The sequence below is a fragment of the Phycodurus eques genome, chromosome 9, assembly GCF_024500275.1.
Source record: "Phycodurus eques isolate BA_2022a chromosome 9, UOR_Pequ_1.1, whole genome shotgun sequence".
In the NCBI taxonomy this organism is placed as follows: Eukaryota; Metazoa; Chordata; class Actinopteri; order Syngnathiformes; family Syngnathidae; genus Phycodurus; species Phycodurus eques.
The window spans coordinates 7,782,737-7,797,787 of record NC_084533.1 but is presented as its reverse complement, the minus strand read 5'-3'; the positions used below and the strand labels follow the sequence as shown (position 1 = coordinate 7,797,787).

General features: G+C 40.9%; 2 protein-coding genes across 8 annotated transcripts in view; one reads left to right on the top strand and one right to left on the bottom strand.

Annotated features, from left to right (window-relative positions):
* zgc:195212 (DUF4554 domain-containing protein) overlaps nt 1-10,213 on the bottom strand; it is a 26,669-nt gene extending 16,456 nt beyond the window's left edge. For 4 of the 7 annotated variants that reach the window (XR_009769154.1, XR_009769157.1, XR_009769156.1 and 1 more), the window contains exons 1-2: nt 9,540-9,926; nt 7,077-9,459 (exon numbers count right to left, since the gene is read on the bottom strand). Coding sequence is in view for 1 of the 7 variants with exons in the window: in XM_061685168.1 (XP_061541152.1) it covers nt 7,077-7,199 (123 nt within the window). In the remaining 6 variants the exon portion in view is untranslated. Of the gene's footprint in view, nt 1-7,076; nt 9,460-9,539 lie in introns of all 7 variants that reach the window. The other 3 variants (XR_009769158.1, XR_009769159.1, XR_009769155.1) reach the window with 3 other exon arrangements.
* slc16a2 (solute carrier family 16 member 2) overlaps nt 9,392-15,051 on the top strand; it is a 27,297-nt gene continuing 21,637 nt past the window's right edge. Inside the window, exon 1 of the mRNA XM_061685167.1 lies at nt 9,392-10,388. Coding sequence (XP_061541151.1) covers nt 9,974-10,388 — 415 coding nt within the window. The 5' untranslated portion in view covers nt 9,392-9,973. The remainder of the gene's footprint in view (nt 10,389-15,051) is intronic.

Genomic DNA, 15,051 nt, shown 5'->3' with positions numbered 1-15,051 from the left:
TGGAATTTATATGAGCATGTGTTTTTACGGAATGGGGTGTATATTGTTACCATCAGCTTGTGCAACCTTCAGCATACTAATTGTTTTGCTGCATGAATGAGGCTGTTACTTGTGTGTGTTGTGTTTTTGCAGCTGCTTTTCATTATTTAAGCTAAAATCGGTGTTAAAAACACCCGGAATGCTATGCAGGTGTTCCAGGTCAGCATCACTGTGTGCTTTTGAGAGTAGGGGGTGAGGAATGCATGCATGTTTATTTTCTAATCGTCTCCATCCAGCTCTTGAGGCCCCTATTGTGACTGAAGTGGAACAGTTTTGGGGTAAAACTGGCAAGTACTTCATCCTGAGTTTGTCTTCTTCGATAACAAATTCCTTGATTTACATTGTTTTTCTTGAAATACATTATTTTATTTTGGAATAATTCTTAACAGTCATGTAAAAACAAACTAAATCAACAAAGTGAGATCGTGTGAATGTGAATTTTCCTGCCTTAATCTAATCATGTTCAAATGAAGGGAAGCCTATTTGAAAACAGCAAATGAAGTATTGATAGATTATTGAAAAGATGAAAAGAACTGCAGCCAAATAAAACTACTGCGAATTGACTTGAACAGTTTTACTGTTTGCACATTACACAGGACACCAAAAAAAGGGGCTGTTTAGAAATCCACACATGTGCATGCATGGCTATAGTGGCCAGATGTATCAGATCAGAGATAATTTGTGCGAGTGTGTAAAATGTCAGCTATACCCACAAAGACTGAGCATGAACAGATGGAAAACATTTTTGGGTGAAACAAACCACACAAAATGGTTTTAGAAACATACAATCTTTATAGTGAGTCTGAAGTTGTGTTTTGCAATTAATAATTCACACGACATTCAGTGTTGCTTATGTTTGTTGCGTGTTGCTTATGATTCACTGAAGGTCTGGTAGTGCAGGGAGAGAAAAAGTCACATATTCTTTATTAGTTATTGGAAAGGACAAAAGGTCACAGTTTTACAATTAGAGCCAAACCTTTTTTGTGAAAACAAAGAAGAGTCTCTTTCATAATTCTGTATGTCTTCAGGTATTTTGACTCAATGATAACATCCATCTCCTCCAGCCCCCATGGGCCATTTTGTCCACAGATGCGGCACCTGATAAGTTTGACAAACCTGTAACTGGATGGTACACGTTGCTGTGGCTTATCAGACTTTGACTCATTTCAGTCTTCTTTTCTGAACACTCTATCACCAGCAATTTGTAAGTCTTTATTCTTAAGAATGTTTTTAAATGTTCTTACCATAAACATTCAGCTAAATCATTTTTGGTTTCTTTTACTCTGTACATCTCTCCGTGTTTCCTATTAAGAGGATATAATGTATGTACATTTAGGGATGTTTGAATGTACTGTTGCTGTTGATAAATGTGTCTGTTGTCAATAAAGCTATGACTATACTTTGAGGAAGCGCTAGATGTGAAAAAGACACGTCAAACACGATGACAGACTCATGACACTTGAATGAGTGAGCTTAAACACTTGCACGGTGACACACGGTGAGGTTCATGGCTGGAGAGGCACTGATAGACAAGGGCGTACAAAATCCTCTCGGACCGTCTGCACCCCGGTCACCAGCTCTTCCAGCTCCTTCCCTCAGGTAGGCGCTACCGATCAACGCAAACTAGAACTAGTAGACATTCCAACAGCTTCTTCCCTCTTGCGATCAACTTCTTAAACACCTAACCTATAATTCCATTACAACAAGCTGGAAATTGTTTGACTTGAGTTCGTTGTCACATTTCTGTGGGGCCAATTATGTATGACTCGTGCACTCACTGTAGTTGTCTCGCCATGCTGCACTATTTGCATATACCGGCCACTCATGCCAGAGTAGCATCTGCTCCATTTGCACACCGATTGAGGAGTATCTGTAACATTTGCACAACCAACATTGTCCCAGATGATCGCACTACTCGTCACTTTAAACCGCATACACTCCTTGAAGTCTCAACGCCCTTTCCACAATGGTCATTGCACCGGACTATTGCAATATTAGTCATTCGAACTGCTCTAAGTGCTAGAGGACTCTGCATCTTTTTGCACAATTGTTTTTTGTCAATGTCTTTATGTCCCCAAAGTGTTCTGTAAATTGACTGTCTGTTGTACTAGAGCGGCTCCAACTACCAGAGACAAATTCCTTGTGTGTTTTGGACATACTTGGCAAATAAAGGTGATTCTGATTCTGATAATCATTACTTAATTCAAACTGATAAAAAAAAAAATGCATTACACATAAAGAGCGCTGCATTTACAGTGGTTCATATACACACACACACACACACACACACACACACACACATATACAGTATAAGACCCTTTCTTTCCAAAGTGTCATGAAGTTCTAACCAGGACACGAAGACAAGGAACGCAAACCAAAAAGGCTGGTTCTCAGTCCTGACTCTCAAATGATTGCGCTTGACAAAATATAGAAAGTTTATGTTTTTCTCTTACATCCATCTAATGTTGTTCATGTACACTATAAACGTCAAACTCAGGCATGGGGGCCAAATCTGGCCCGCGATGTGGTTATATTTGGCCCGCGAGATCATATCAAATGTGTATTAAAGCTGGCCCGCCATATAGCGCATGCAACACCATTGCTACAAATCCTAGAATAAGTTGCTAGTGTGTTGGCAGGTCAGTCGAGACTGGCAAGAGCCCCCTCCTTTTCTGTTGAGGTCATTAGCAACCTTGCTAACAGTCTCCTTGGGTAAATTTACACCTCCCCTCCCCAAAAATGGCCAAACAAAAGCTGGAAAACAGGAGCGTTTAAGACAGGTGGGAGGGAGATTATGTTTGACCTGTTTGTCTTGTGTGCGGAATTGTGGCTGTGCCAAAAGTATATAACGTAGCTTGAATGTTTTCTTTATGTACTTTTTCAACTCCGAGGTGGAAACTATTAATAGTTTAAAGGTTGGATTTTTATTGAAGGAAATTCTTATTTTTTGGGTTGTTTTGTTATTGGCCTTTGAAAAACTATTTCCATAAAAAAGAAACTTGAAAGGCTAGAAAGATAAAGACAGAATAATTTATTTTATCTATTTAAATAAACCAATAGCACTGATGTCTTTTATTGCAAATTTGATTTCTCATGTGTTTATTATGTTAAAATTTGCTTATTCCAGATTCAGTGTTGTTTGTTTTCATATCGTAAGGTTTTAACATAACATACAGTATCTGTACAGAAGGCATTTTTCAATAAATATTGAGGTAGGCCTGCGACATGAGAAGAAAAATATGTCTTTCATTGTATTTTGTTTTGATCTTTGAACTGTTAAAAGTGATTGTTTTTTTCCGTATGTAGTTTTCTGACTGCAGTGTCTGATGGTACTAAATTGACACACCCATCGGAAAATGTCTCACCTGTTCATTGAGCTAACAGACACCTACAAATATGATGCTCATTGGCACAACTCTGGTGAGTGACATATAGTACGTGGCCATTGCTAAAACAATCCATGTAATGGTAGTCTAAGACTTTTATAAAGGTCTGTAATCTACGGATAAGGATCTTATCTCTTGCAAAAAAAGAAAGAGTGTAACAAGTATTTTAATCATTTACAACATGGATTGAAGGAGGGAATTATATATATATATATATATATATATATATATATATATACATATATACATATATATATATATATATATATATTTTGTCTCTTAATGCTTTGATATGTTTCCCATGATGAGATTTTACACATTTTCGCAGTACCACACTTTGTTCTGGAATAATCAGGGTCATTGGATGGTTGGTCATTCCAGGATGAAAACTGACTCACCTCTCAAATTGCGCGATACAGATAGATAATCTAGATTCCATCGCCAATCTGGTTGTTTAGTCTTCAGTGATTTGGTGACGTTATGTCCCCTGTTCAAGTAAAAATGTCACTACTCTTCAGAGAAATTCTCAAAGTCAAAAGAGAGAGCATTTATTATGTATCATTTGATTATGCTGCCAGTGGACAACCCAGCATGTTGATGTTTTGTACAAACTGTGGCGTTATAAGGCCCTTGAGGAATAAATGAACCCAGAGTGAGTCATGCTACTGCAACTAAAAAACAGCTTGCTCATGCAAAATTCCACTCCCACCAGTGCAGCATGTTTAAGCATGCTGCACAAACTGTGCCATCCTAACCATTGCGCGATTGTAGGTGGTGTCACAACTTCACCACGTACTCCTGGAAAATGATTCTATTTCTCAGTGCAGTGAATGTCGACATTTAAGTCTAAAGGTTTTGTTGGGAACAATATTGCAATCAGTTAAATCAATATTGCAATCATGCAGGAAGCTTGCTACACCCACTGAGCAAGTCCAAAGCAATAAATCTCGACTGACTGTGTTCATCTCAGGACTTTCATAGTGTCTGAGAAATGTGTGGGCCTCATGACATCCTCCTTCTGCTAGACATGCTCATTCTCCTCCTACCCACACCTCTGAGGATTTCTCTTTTCCCATTTTAAGAGGAAACTCTGCTATTGGCCCGATCACCTTTGACACCACATGACATTGAAAACAAAATCCCAGGGTACTTAACTGTATGTGACCAGCGTCTGTGAAGTTACGTGAATTGCTATTTTAAGCACGTTTTTACTTTGGGGCCCAGTGGACAATGTTGCTTTGCTTTTCTGAAAGGGCTGATTGGTAACATGTGACAAAGTTATGTTGAAAAAGATGCTTAAGCTATATCTCAACAATTCAGCACTATATTGTTATGTCTTTTCATGTTTTCAGCACTTATCTTCAATCATATTTAATGTATTTAGACACAAAACACCGATATTTGCTTTGAGCCTCTTTAAGGCATTGTCTCATGTAAAGTGTTTTAATGGAGTGTAGTTAAGCTCAAAAGCCCCTGAATTTTGGAATTATAATTATTTTTTTAATTTGTTGAATGGGAATCATTCACTGCGATTGGCTGGCAACCAGTTCAGGGTGTACCCCGCCTCCTGCCCGATGACAGCTGGGATAGGCTCCAGCACGCCCGCGACCCTAGTGAGGAGAAGCGGCTCAGAAAATGGATGGATGGATGGATGAATCATTCATTCATTCATTTTCCGTACTGCTTATCCTCACTATGGTCACGGGAGTGCTGGAGCCTATCCCAGCTATCTTCGAGCGAGACACGGGGTACGCCCTGAACTGGTCGCCAGCCAATCGCAGGGCACATACAGTATAAACAAACAACCATTCACACTCACATTCACACCTACGGACAATTTAGAGTCCTCAATTAACCTACCACGCATATTTTTAGGATGTGGGAGGAAACCGGAGTACCCGGAGAACATGCAAACTCCATACAGGCGAGGCCAGATTTGAACCCCGGTCCTCAGAACTGTGAGGCAGATGTGCTAACCAGTCGTCCACCTTTTTTAAAAATTTCGTTTGGAAAAAGATTCATATTCCTGCCCATTTTAAGGAAACACAACCTTTTGCACAAAGGCAGAAGCTAGAACATGCTAATCAACTGTAAATTGAGAGCAGTGGATATGCCTATTTTGGGAAAGAGCATGAATCATTTGGATGTGTAACTTCTTGCCAAAGTATAACAAATAATGAAAATTGTATTGTTTATATCGCTTAAGAACATCTTCTGCCTCTAATGGGAAAAGTTAAGGCTTAGTTACAAACATCAGTGAACTAATCAGACCTTAAAGAAACATCAGTAGAAACCAAAAATATATATGAATATATGAAATGGTCTGAGGTGTCTGAACATGATGTGAATCACACGCTGTAGCTTTGCTGTTACCAAATGTCAACATGTCTTCACAACAATGGGAGCGTTATGGTATAGTCATGCCTCCAGTGGTATAGAATCTACAGCTGATATAGAAAGTGAACACACCCTAATGCAAAAAAATGTGACCAAGAACAGATTATTTAAACTAAACAACAACAAAAAACGATTCAACCTAATATGAAACAAATCTGTTTGGGGAAGCAACGTAAAAAGGTGCAATAAGATGACAATGAATTTTATGTGACTGTGCATTGAAGCTGTTTAGGTAGCTCCCAAAAGCCCAACAACTCAATCTGACATTTTCTGTTACAGTATTGTCTCACAGGAACAAAGCCAATAAAGCTGATAAATAGTGCCAGTTAAACCACATTTAATGGAATGCAGCTATGATTAATGTACTCTATTGGACAATATGTATGGTGTATATAACAAAATATAATAAATTCTGTATTTTAATGTTAATATTTTCCTTTGCGGATGTTTTGTGTGGGGGAAAAAAGAAACGTATTTAACCTTTGATTAAAATATCCTGCATTTTTTTTTACCCTTAAAGTACAAAAAGCATGAATAAAATATATCTGTGTTTATGGATGTTAACATTACATACATTGACATATATATATTTTTCATTTTTTAATGAACCATGAGCTAGTTTCTTGGACGCTTGAGTTTGAGCAAAACCTTACACAGAGTTGCAGCGCCTCTTAGTGGTAAATGCCTGTTACTGTTTAATGCAAAAATCGATTCAAACAGCACAGTGCATTCTCATTAATTAACAACAGAATGAAACAGTACACAGGAAACAACAGATTACAAAATAGTGACCTAAATTCATTACTAAATGCCTTTACTGGGAACTAACGACATTAAGAAAATGTGACTGTTTCCGATACAACTTTTGCAGGATTTTTTTTTGTTAATGCTCACATGGGTGAAAACACATTGGTCATTGTTCCTGCCCACAGATAATCTATTCCCTTACCCAACTGTTCATAAAGATGGGGAGAGAGGGCGGGGGTCTTTTGTTTCAAAATTGGTCGGTTGACCTACTTTTTTTTTTTTTTTTTTTTTCAAGAGCAGAGACACGATCAAGTCATTTTTAAACCTTTGTTTTTCGCGTTTTTACTTGACTGCTATCACAGGCAAATGGGAGTAAATAAGAAGAATTCAATCGTGGGTGTTTTAACATAACGAGTAAACACCTGGGATGACAGCAACATGAAATGTATGTTGATAAATGCTTGCTCCAACTAGTACAATATTTTAGTTACTAGCTAAGAAGCTCACGTGTTTGGAGAAGCCAGGCAAGCTAGCTAGCTTGGAATCCGTCGAGACACGTTCGTGCTTGATCGTAAATCCGAAAGGAGCCGAAGTGGCATTGCTGAGCACGCTCGCACTCAGCCCAGCCATTGATCCCAACCGTCAGTCTATCTGTCAGCTATCGATCCGATACCACGTCATAACAGGTAGTATTAGCGATGTAGACACCGATACCATTTTTTTGGTTTTAAATACCAAAATGAATTTGCTCATCCGAATGAATGCTAACAAAACCTTGAAGTGTTCTTCTCCCTGTTTCCCTGTGCATTGTAAATGAGATAAAAACCAGGAAGTCATTTGAGCACAGTTTATTTAGTAAATAGAAAATATGGTATTATCATAATAAAAGTTTACTTCACTTCCTATATTGTAAATGTAGCAAATATATAGTATTCCTTTCACAGTTAATGCACAAGTATATTATATATAGTATTCAATGTAGGCAGCACGGTGGGCGACTGGTTAGCACATCTGCCTCACAGTTCTGAGGATCCGGGTTGAAATCCGGCCTCGCCTGTGTGGAGTTTGGATGTTCTCCTCATGCCTGTGTGGGTTTTCTCCAGGTACTCCAGTTTCCTCCCCAAAACATGCATGGTAGGTTCATTGGAAACTTTAAATTGCCCGTAGGTGAGAATGTGAGTGTGAATGGTTGTTTGTTTCTATGTGCCCTGCGATTGGCTAGTGACCAGTTCAGGGTGTACCCCGCCTCTCGCCCAGAGTCAGCTGGGACAGGCTCCAGCACGCCCGGATAAGCGGTATGGGAAAAACATATGTAAAAAAAAAAATCATAACAATTATACCGGCATTACTACATTACCTTTATTGCTCAGTGACTGTGTTTTTTATGTCTTTATGTCTCAAATGTATTCTCTGGCGTGGCTGCAACTCTGCCTTGGGTGTTTTTGACATACTTGACAAATAAAGATGATTCTGATTCTGAAAATGGATGGATGGTATTCAATTTAATAACATGTTCTGTGAGGTAAATGCATTAAAATAATGTTTAAATGTGAATGTAAATAACATATGTGCCATTTAATCTGTACATTCATCCAGGTCAGTTTATTCTGCTTTGGTGAGAGGTGAAATGACAAAGACAACCACAACAGTCCAGTTGCGATCGATTAAATGCTCTAAAACTAGCCAGCGGCACTTTAAAGTTTGGCATATAAACTAATGTGGAGGATGAATAAAATATTACTTTCACAAATATTATCTGGCACAGTTACGGACTGGTTAGAACATCTGCCTCACAGTTCTGGGGGTTCAAGGTTTGAATCCAGGCTCCAGCCTTCCTGTGTGGAGTTTGCATGTTCTCCCTGTGACTGTGTGTTATTTTTTTTCTGGAAACTTCAGCTTCCTCCCACATTCCATAAACATGCACCCCAATCAGCAAACTTACGTTGCACCGACGTTGGCCCGTCATCAAAATTTCCATCGCCCTGATGTTGCACGGAGAGTGTTTCCTCATTGGCAATATGTCGCCCGGACGCCGGCATTTAATCAAAAATGACCTCCTAACCAGACACTCCTGAGTCACTAACAGGTGGTACAACATCAAAACAAAAGAGGGGGAGCAAAGTGTGTCTCCTCCGCGCTGCGACCACTCCGTGCGGCACTTAAGTTGTAGGTAGCGGTGACTAGTAGGCATGGGCCGGTTACTGGTTTTGAGGTATACCGCGGTTTTAAAAAGTCACCGTTTCCAAACTGCTAAAACTTTCCATTTGCGGTATGAGCTGTTTTTCTTTTTTCAGTCATCAGTGCATGCATGCAAAGTGACACGACCCCTTCCCCTCCCATTGTTGGTATGAGCAGTCAGTAAGGGTAGCCTTCTACGCCTTGGTCGATTTAAGGATATCACATTTACAACAGTGCCACCTCTTTGACAAATTCAGGATAACCTTATTATATAACTATAATGCTGTCTAAAGTGTTTACTCACAAGAGGGAGAAGAGCTGAGAAATAACCAGCCTACTTTTACTGTTGTACTACATTTTGATTTTATGTTGTAAAAATGTTTTTTTGATGATTTTTTTTTTTATTTACCCAAACATTTCAAAATAATACACGTCAGAGATGTAATTGCAATTGCCGTGATACCGCAAACTCGTGGCATTTTTGCTAAGCATCTCGTCAGAATCTGATACCGGTCCCTGCTAAGAGTGAAGAGTCAGTAGCAACACACAAACGCCGTCAGCTAAGTTACTCCTTTGCCAAAATCGCAGTAAGCGCATACAGCGGGAAACAGGAAGTGAAGTATCGATCTGCTGACGCCAATGTCGAGCAGCGTCCGCGCTGAAGTCGGTATCGATAATGTCGACGTTTGTCTCGAGCCGCCCACCGCGTCTGCTGCCAGGAAAGGAAAGGAGGGCTTGAGTTCTACCCGCGGCGGTGTGTGCACGGGACGAGGCAGGCTGTGGAATACTCACACGAATTAGTCCAATTTCATCGGAACAGTTTGTCCTTGCGTTGTTGTGGGGGGGACAAAGTGGTGCCGAGGCCGGGACGAGGTGCTCGCAAGCGGTCGCAGGTTGGCGGTCCGGTGGGTTCTTTGGTGAGCGAGGAAGCCAGCGAAAGTAAACGCCGTCTCTCATTCTGTTAAGACGTTTAAAAGCAATGAACACCACAGCGGCGACTGTTCATTTCTGGACACACGTGAAATCTGTCAGAATGACGCATGTTCGCCGGCGGTTTTATTGATTGACGGCCAGCCCGTGAGCAGCGCGTAGAGAGCTTGTCGGCCACTATGTTTTGAAAGAGAGCCAATCACATCTGCTATTCAAATCCACGCTTATGTCACTGACCTATATCTCATGTACGTGCGCCAAGAGCCCGCAGTCACCTCAACGCTAGGCCAGGCAGCATGGGGACGAACGGGGTAGACGATCAGGCACAGCCGTCTCGCGGGGTGTCCGCGACGGAGCAGTCGGCCGCGGGTCTCCCGGACGAGCAGGGCGATGGTGCCCAAGAGTCGGGGTGGAAGAAGGATGAACATTCAGCGGAGAGCGAGCGTCCACTCCCCCAGGAAGACAGCACCGTGCAAGTGATCGAGACTGGGTGCAAGCCAATCTCGTTCCCGGCTCTCGAAACTGACGCGGCAGAGAGCCGCGGCGGAGGATTTGTGCCGCCCGAAGGAGGTTTTGGCTGGCTGGTGGTTTTGGCAGCCACCTGGTGCAATGGTTCCATTTTCGGTATTCAGAACTCTTTTGGCATCCTACACATGATGTTGGTGAGGGAGCATGCAGACCCCGAGGACAAGACGTCTCAGTTCAAAGTGGGTAAGTAAGATGCATGCATTTATGCAGAGTGTACACTATATCACCTGTCTGACGAGAGATGGAGGTCGCCCTGCAGTTTATGTGCGTCTGCCACGATAATCATACAACAGTGGTAACTGACGCATGTCCCCTGCTAGTGAAAACAGCTTGGCATTTTTCTGGACCATTTTATCACGGCAAACCAGCCACTTGCCTCTTGTTTTGGTCTTGGAGAAGGTTGATATTTAACAATTACTGTATTATTATTGTAGTTGTAAAGTGCTCTATATGACTAACCAGAACACTTGCTATATCAACTTAACCTCATCATCCACGTTCTGCAAATCGAGTAAACTTGAATTGAGTTTGTGTTTTCCATTGAAAGGCAGCATTGAATGGACTGTGTTCTGTTTCCTAAGTAGGGACCAAATACGAGGTTTGTCAGAAAACATCCAAGATGAATGTGACAAAAGACATAATAACAATAATAATATTCATTCAGGCACGGTGGACGACTGGTTAGCACATCTAACTCAAAGTTCTGAGGACCGAGGTTCAAATCCCAGCCCCACCTGTGTGGAGTTTGCATGTTCTCCCCGTGCCTGCGTGGGTTCTCTCCGGGCAATCCGGTTTCCTCCCACATGCCAAAAACATGCCTGGTAGGCTGATCGAAGACTTTAAATTTCCCGTAGGTGTGAATGTGAGTGTGAATGGTTGTGTTTCTATGTGTCCTGAGATTGGCTGGCCATCGGTTCAGGGCGTACCCTGCCTCCCGCCCGAAGATAGCTGGGATAGGCTCCAGCACGCCCGCCACCCGAGTGAGGAGAAGCGATAAAAAGAAAATGGATGTATTGATGATGATGATAATAATAATAATAATAATAATAACATTATTCATTCATTCATTCATTTGCCATAGTGCTTATCCTCACAAGGGTCGCGGACGTGCTAGAGCTTATCCCAGCTAACTCCGGGCGAGAGGCGGGGTACACCCTGAACTGGTCGCCAGCCAATTGCAGGGCACATACAAACAAACAACCACTCGCACTCACATTCACACCTGCGGGCAATTTAGAGTTTTCAATTAACCTACCATGGATGTTTTTGGGATGTGGGAGGAAACTGGAGTATCCGGACAAAACCCACACAGGCACGGGGAGAACATACAAACTCCACACAGACGAGGTCGGATTTGAACCCGGGTCGTCAGAACAGTGATATTCTTTTCGGCCAGGAACTGTAAGATGCTTAGGTCATTGTGAGCATCCGCATGTGATTAAGATGCCACGAGTAGTCCTGCTACAACTCTGGCCTCTTCTCGTGCACTGAACGAAGCAAATGGTGCAGGATCTCTTTGTACATGTGCTATTTGATCGTCTGGCCCTGGAGCAACAAATCGCAGTAGCCCATAATAATAAATGATAATAACTACCCCCCTAGTTACATCATCAATTAACTGTGGCTAATAATTTTTTTTGGAAAGCTGAGTTAATTTTCACCGACCACACCTTAGCCTGATTACCTCCAGCCCTGGTCAATCAAGAAATCACTTAAATACATCCTGTCTGACAAAATGAAGTTGACCATAGTATCTTAAAAAAAAAAAAAAAAAAAAAAAAAAAGCTGAAACGAAATTCCACAATTCAAATCAATTCAAGAACAGATGAGAAATAAAATACAATGGGCAAAAAAGTATTTAGTCAGCCACCAATTGTCACACTTAAAAAGACGAGAGGCCTGTAATTTTCATCATAGGTGTACCTCACCTATGAGAGAAACAATGAGATAAAGAAAACAGAAAATCACATTGTCTGATTTAAAAAGCAATTTATGGTGAGTATTTGGTCACCTACAAACAAGCAAGATTTCTGGCTCTCACAGACCTGTAACTTCTTCTTTAAGAGGCTCCTCTGTCCTCCACTCGTTACCTGTATTAATGGCACCTGTTTGAACTTATCAGGATACCTGTCCACAACCCCAGTCACACTCCAAACTCTACCATGGCCAAGACCAAAGAACTGTCAAAGGACACCAGAAACAAAATTGTCGACCTGCACCAGGCTGGGAAGACTTAATTTGCAATAGGTAAGCAGCTTGGTGTGAAGAAATCAACTGTGACCAATTATTAGAAAATGGAGGACATACAAGACCACTGATAATCTCCCTCGATCTGGGGTTCCACGCAAGAGCTCACCCCGTGGGGTCAAAATGATCACAAGAACGGTGAGCAAAAATCAAAGAACCACACGGGGGGACCTAGTGAATGAGCTGCAAAGAACTGGGACCAAAGTAACAAAGGCTACTATCAGTAATACATTACGACGCCAGAGTCTCAAATTCTGCAGTGCCAGACGTGTTGCCCTGCTTAAGCCAGTACATGTCCAGGCCCGTCTGAAGTTTGCTACAGAGCGTTTAGATGATCCAGAAGAGGATTGTGAGAATTCCATATGGTCAGATGAAACCAAAATGGAACATTTTGGTAAAAACTAGACTTTACACCGAATTGATCGGGCTGATATTTAGCATTTTATGGTGATCGGCTTTAATGTCATAATTCGCACATCCGATCAATAACGTCATTGATCAGCTCCTAAAAAGACATTAAGTCCACGTCGCCGCGTGCACTGTATATTTGAATCCAATAGCTAGTTTATTTTTAGCCTTTTAGCCTCTTTTGACGTAGTACTGTAAATATCTGACGGCCAATGAAGTTATTTAAAAAAAAAAAAAAAAACGTCTACGGTGTGGGACAGACAACAAGTCGGAGACAGGCAACACGTAAGGCCTGGCCGGATCAAACTACAAGACAAATTTGCTCTTTCACGATTGCACTGTCAGACTACTGCAATAAAATCTTCTATTCCGATACCACCGCATCCCGTTGTTTACGATCATTGGGCTTTATCTTGTCAACTCAAATGCGCCCGGATACACTCGTTACCGTGGCGACGACAACAAGAGTGGAGCGAGCCGGTTCGACTGTATTATAAGGACAAAATGGTGAAAAATGTGTGTTGGTCACCGGTGCTCAGGACAGCAGAGGATGTTCGTTTAAGGCTTACATGAGGTATATTCACATACTTTTAATACGATAAGACTCACAAGCAAGCGATAAAATGTTATGTAGCCTAGCAAGCTACGCTTGTATGTAAACATCCCTCCGTTCTGTCGAATCATGCTCTAAAGTTTTGGTGTGGGTGAAGTAATTTAATTAAAAATAAAGTAATCTAATTGTAGTAAGTTAGCCCCCATTATTTTTGTCACGTAATGTTTATTTGACCTGACTGATTAGAATACATGATCTGACTAGAGCAATGATTTCCAACCTTTATGGAACATAAAGGAACATATTTTTCAATTGTAAAATCTCACGGCACACCAACAAACAAAAATGTCACAAAAAGTGCATACATTAATTACTGTATTTACTTCCATCTAATAGAAGACCATTCATTTTTTCTATCTGTCACTATGCAGCACTGGCATAAATAGAGGAACAAAGATATTTATTGTAAATATAATGTTTTGAGCAATTATGTACACAAGTATATACAGTAAATGAACAGGTCATTTAAATAGACACATTCCTCCATCTTGATCGGACCAGTGATCGGTTATCGTTTTTTTAAACCCGTTGATCGGTGATTTGTGATCGGCCCCATAAATCCTGATTTTGTAAAGCCGAGTAAAAACAACTCAACTTGTCGTGTTTGGAGGAGAAAGAATGCTGAGTTGCATCCACAGAACACCATACCTACTGTGAAGCATGGGGGTGGAATAAATAATTAAAAAAGCAGACTGTGATTTTCTGGATTATTTTTTTCTCATAGGTGGGGTATACCTATGATGAAAATTACAGGCCTCTCTCATCTTTTAAGTGGGAGAACTTGCACAATTGGTGGCTGACTAAATAAATGTTTTCCTCCACTGTAACTGACATCTAACAGTCTGGAAAGGGTTATAAAGCCATTTCTAATTCTTTAGAACTCCAGTGAACCATGTCGAGAGCCATCCTGCAGAAACTATGCAAAAATATAAGAATTTGAGAAGGGGCCAATACTTTTTCACGGAACTGTATACTCCAGGGCGATTACACCGAAGGGGTAATTTTGTATTTTGAAATATATCCAAATAAATCCTTTTGTGCCACCAGTCCTGGAACATTTCTGACAGACCTTGCACATTGTCCAAAGTGGGAAGAAGAATGAGTATAATAATTATTGACCAAATGCATTCATAATTAATATTTCTAATAGTTTTTCCTCCCATTGCTCCCTGTAAGAATTAGGCGGGAAAAGGCTTGGCAGGATGTGACTGCTTTATGCAGGAAATAAATCCTCTAAAAGTTTGTGATAATTAGATTTCCAGGAATTGACTTTAGTTGAGTTGAGTTCTTCAGAGGCTGAAACCTGCCTCCACCGGAATCACACCATTGTTTGCCCCTCTGTTTCCCTTTATTTTTTCTGGGTTATATAACAGGCTTTTGCTAATGCTGATTCGTTTCTCACACAGAATCAAGGAATCCCATTATCCTTTCAAGGAATTTATGAATTTGTAAATTAAGTTCACAACATAAGACTCCTAGGATCTTTTCTTTGAATTTGTTCTGGACAGGATCCATAGTCACAAGTAAAGGTTCAGGTCAAGATGTGGGAAGGGATTAAAGGGGAGGGAAACGCAAACC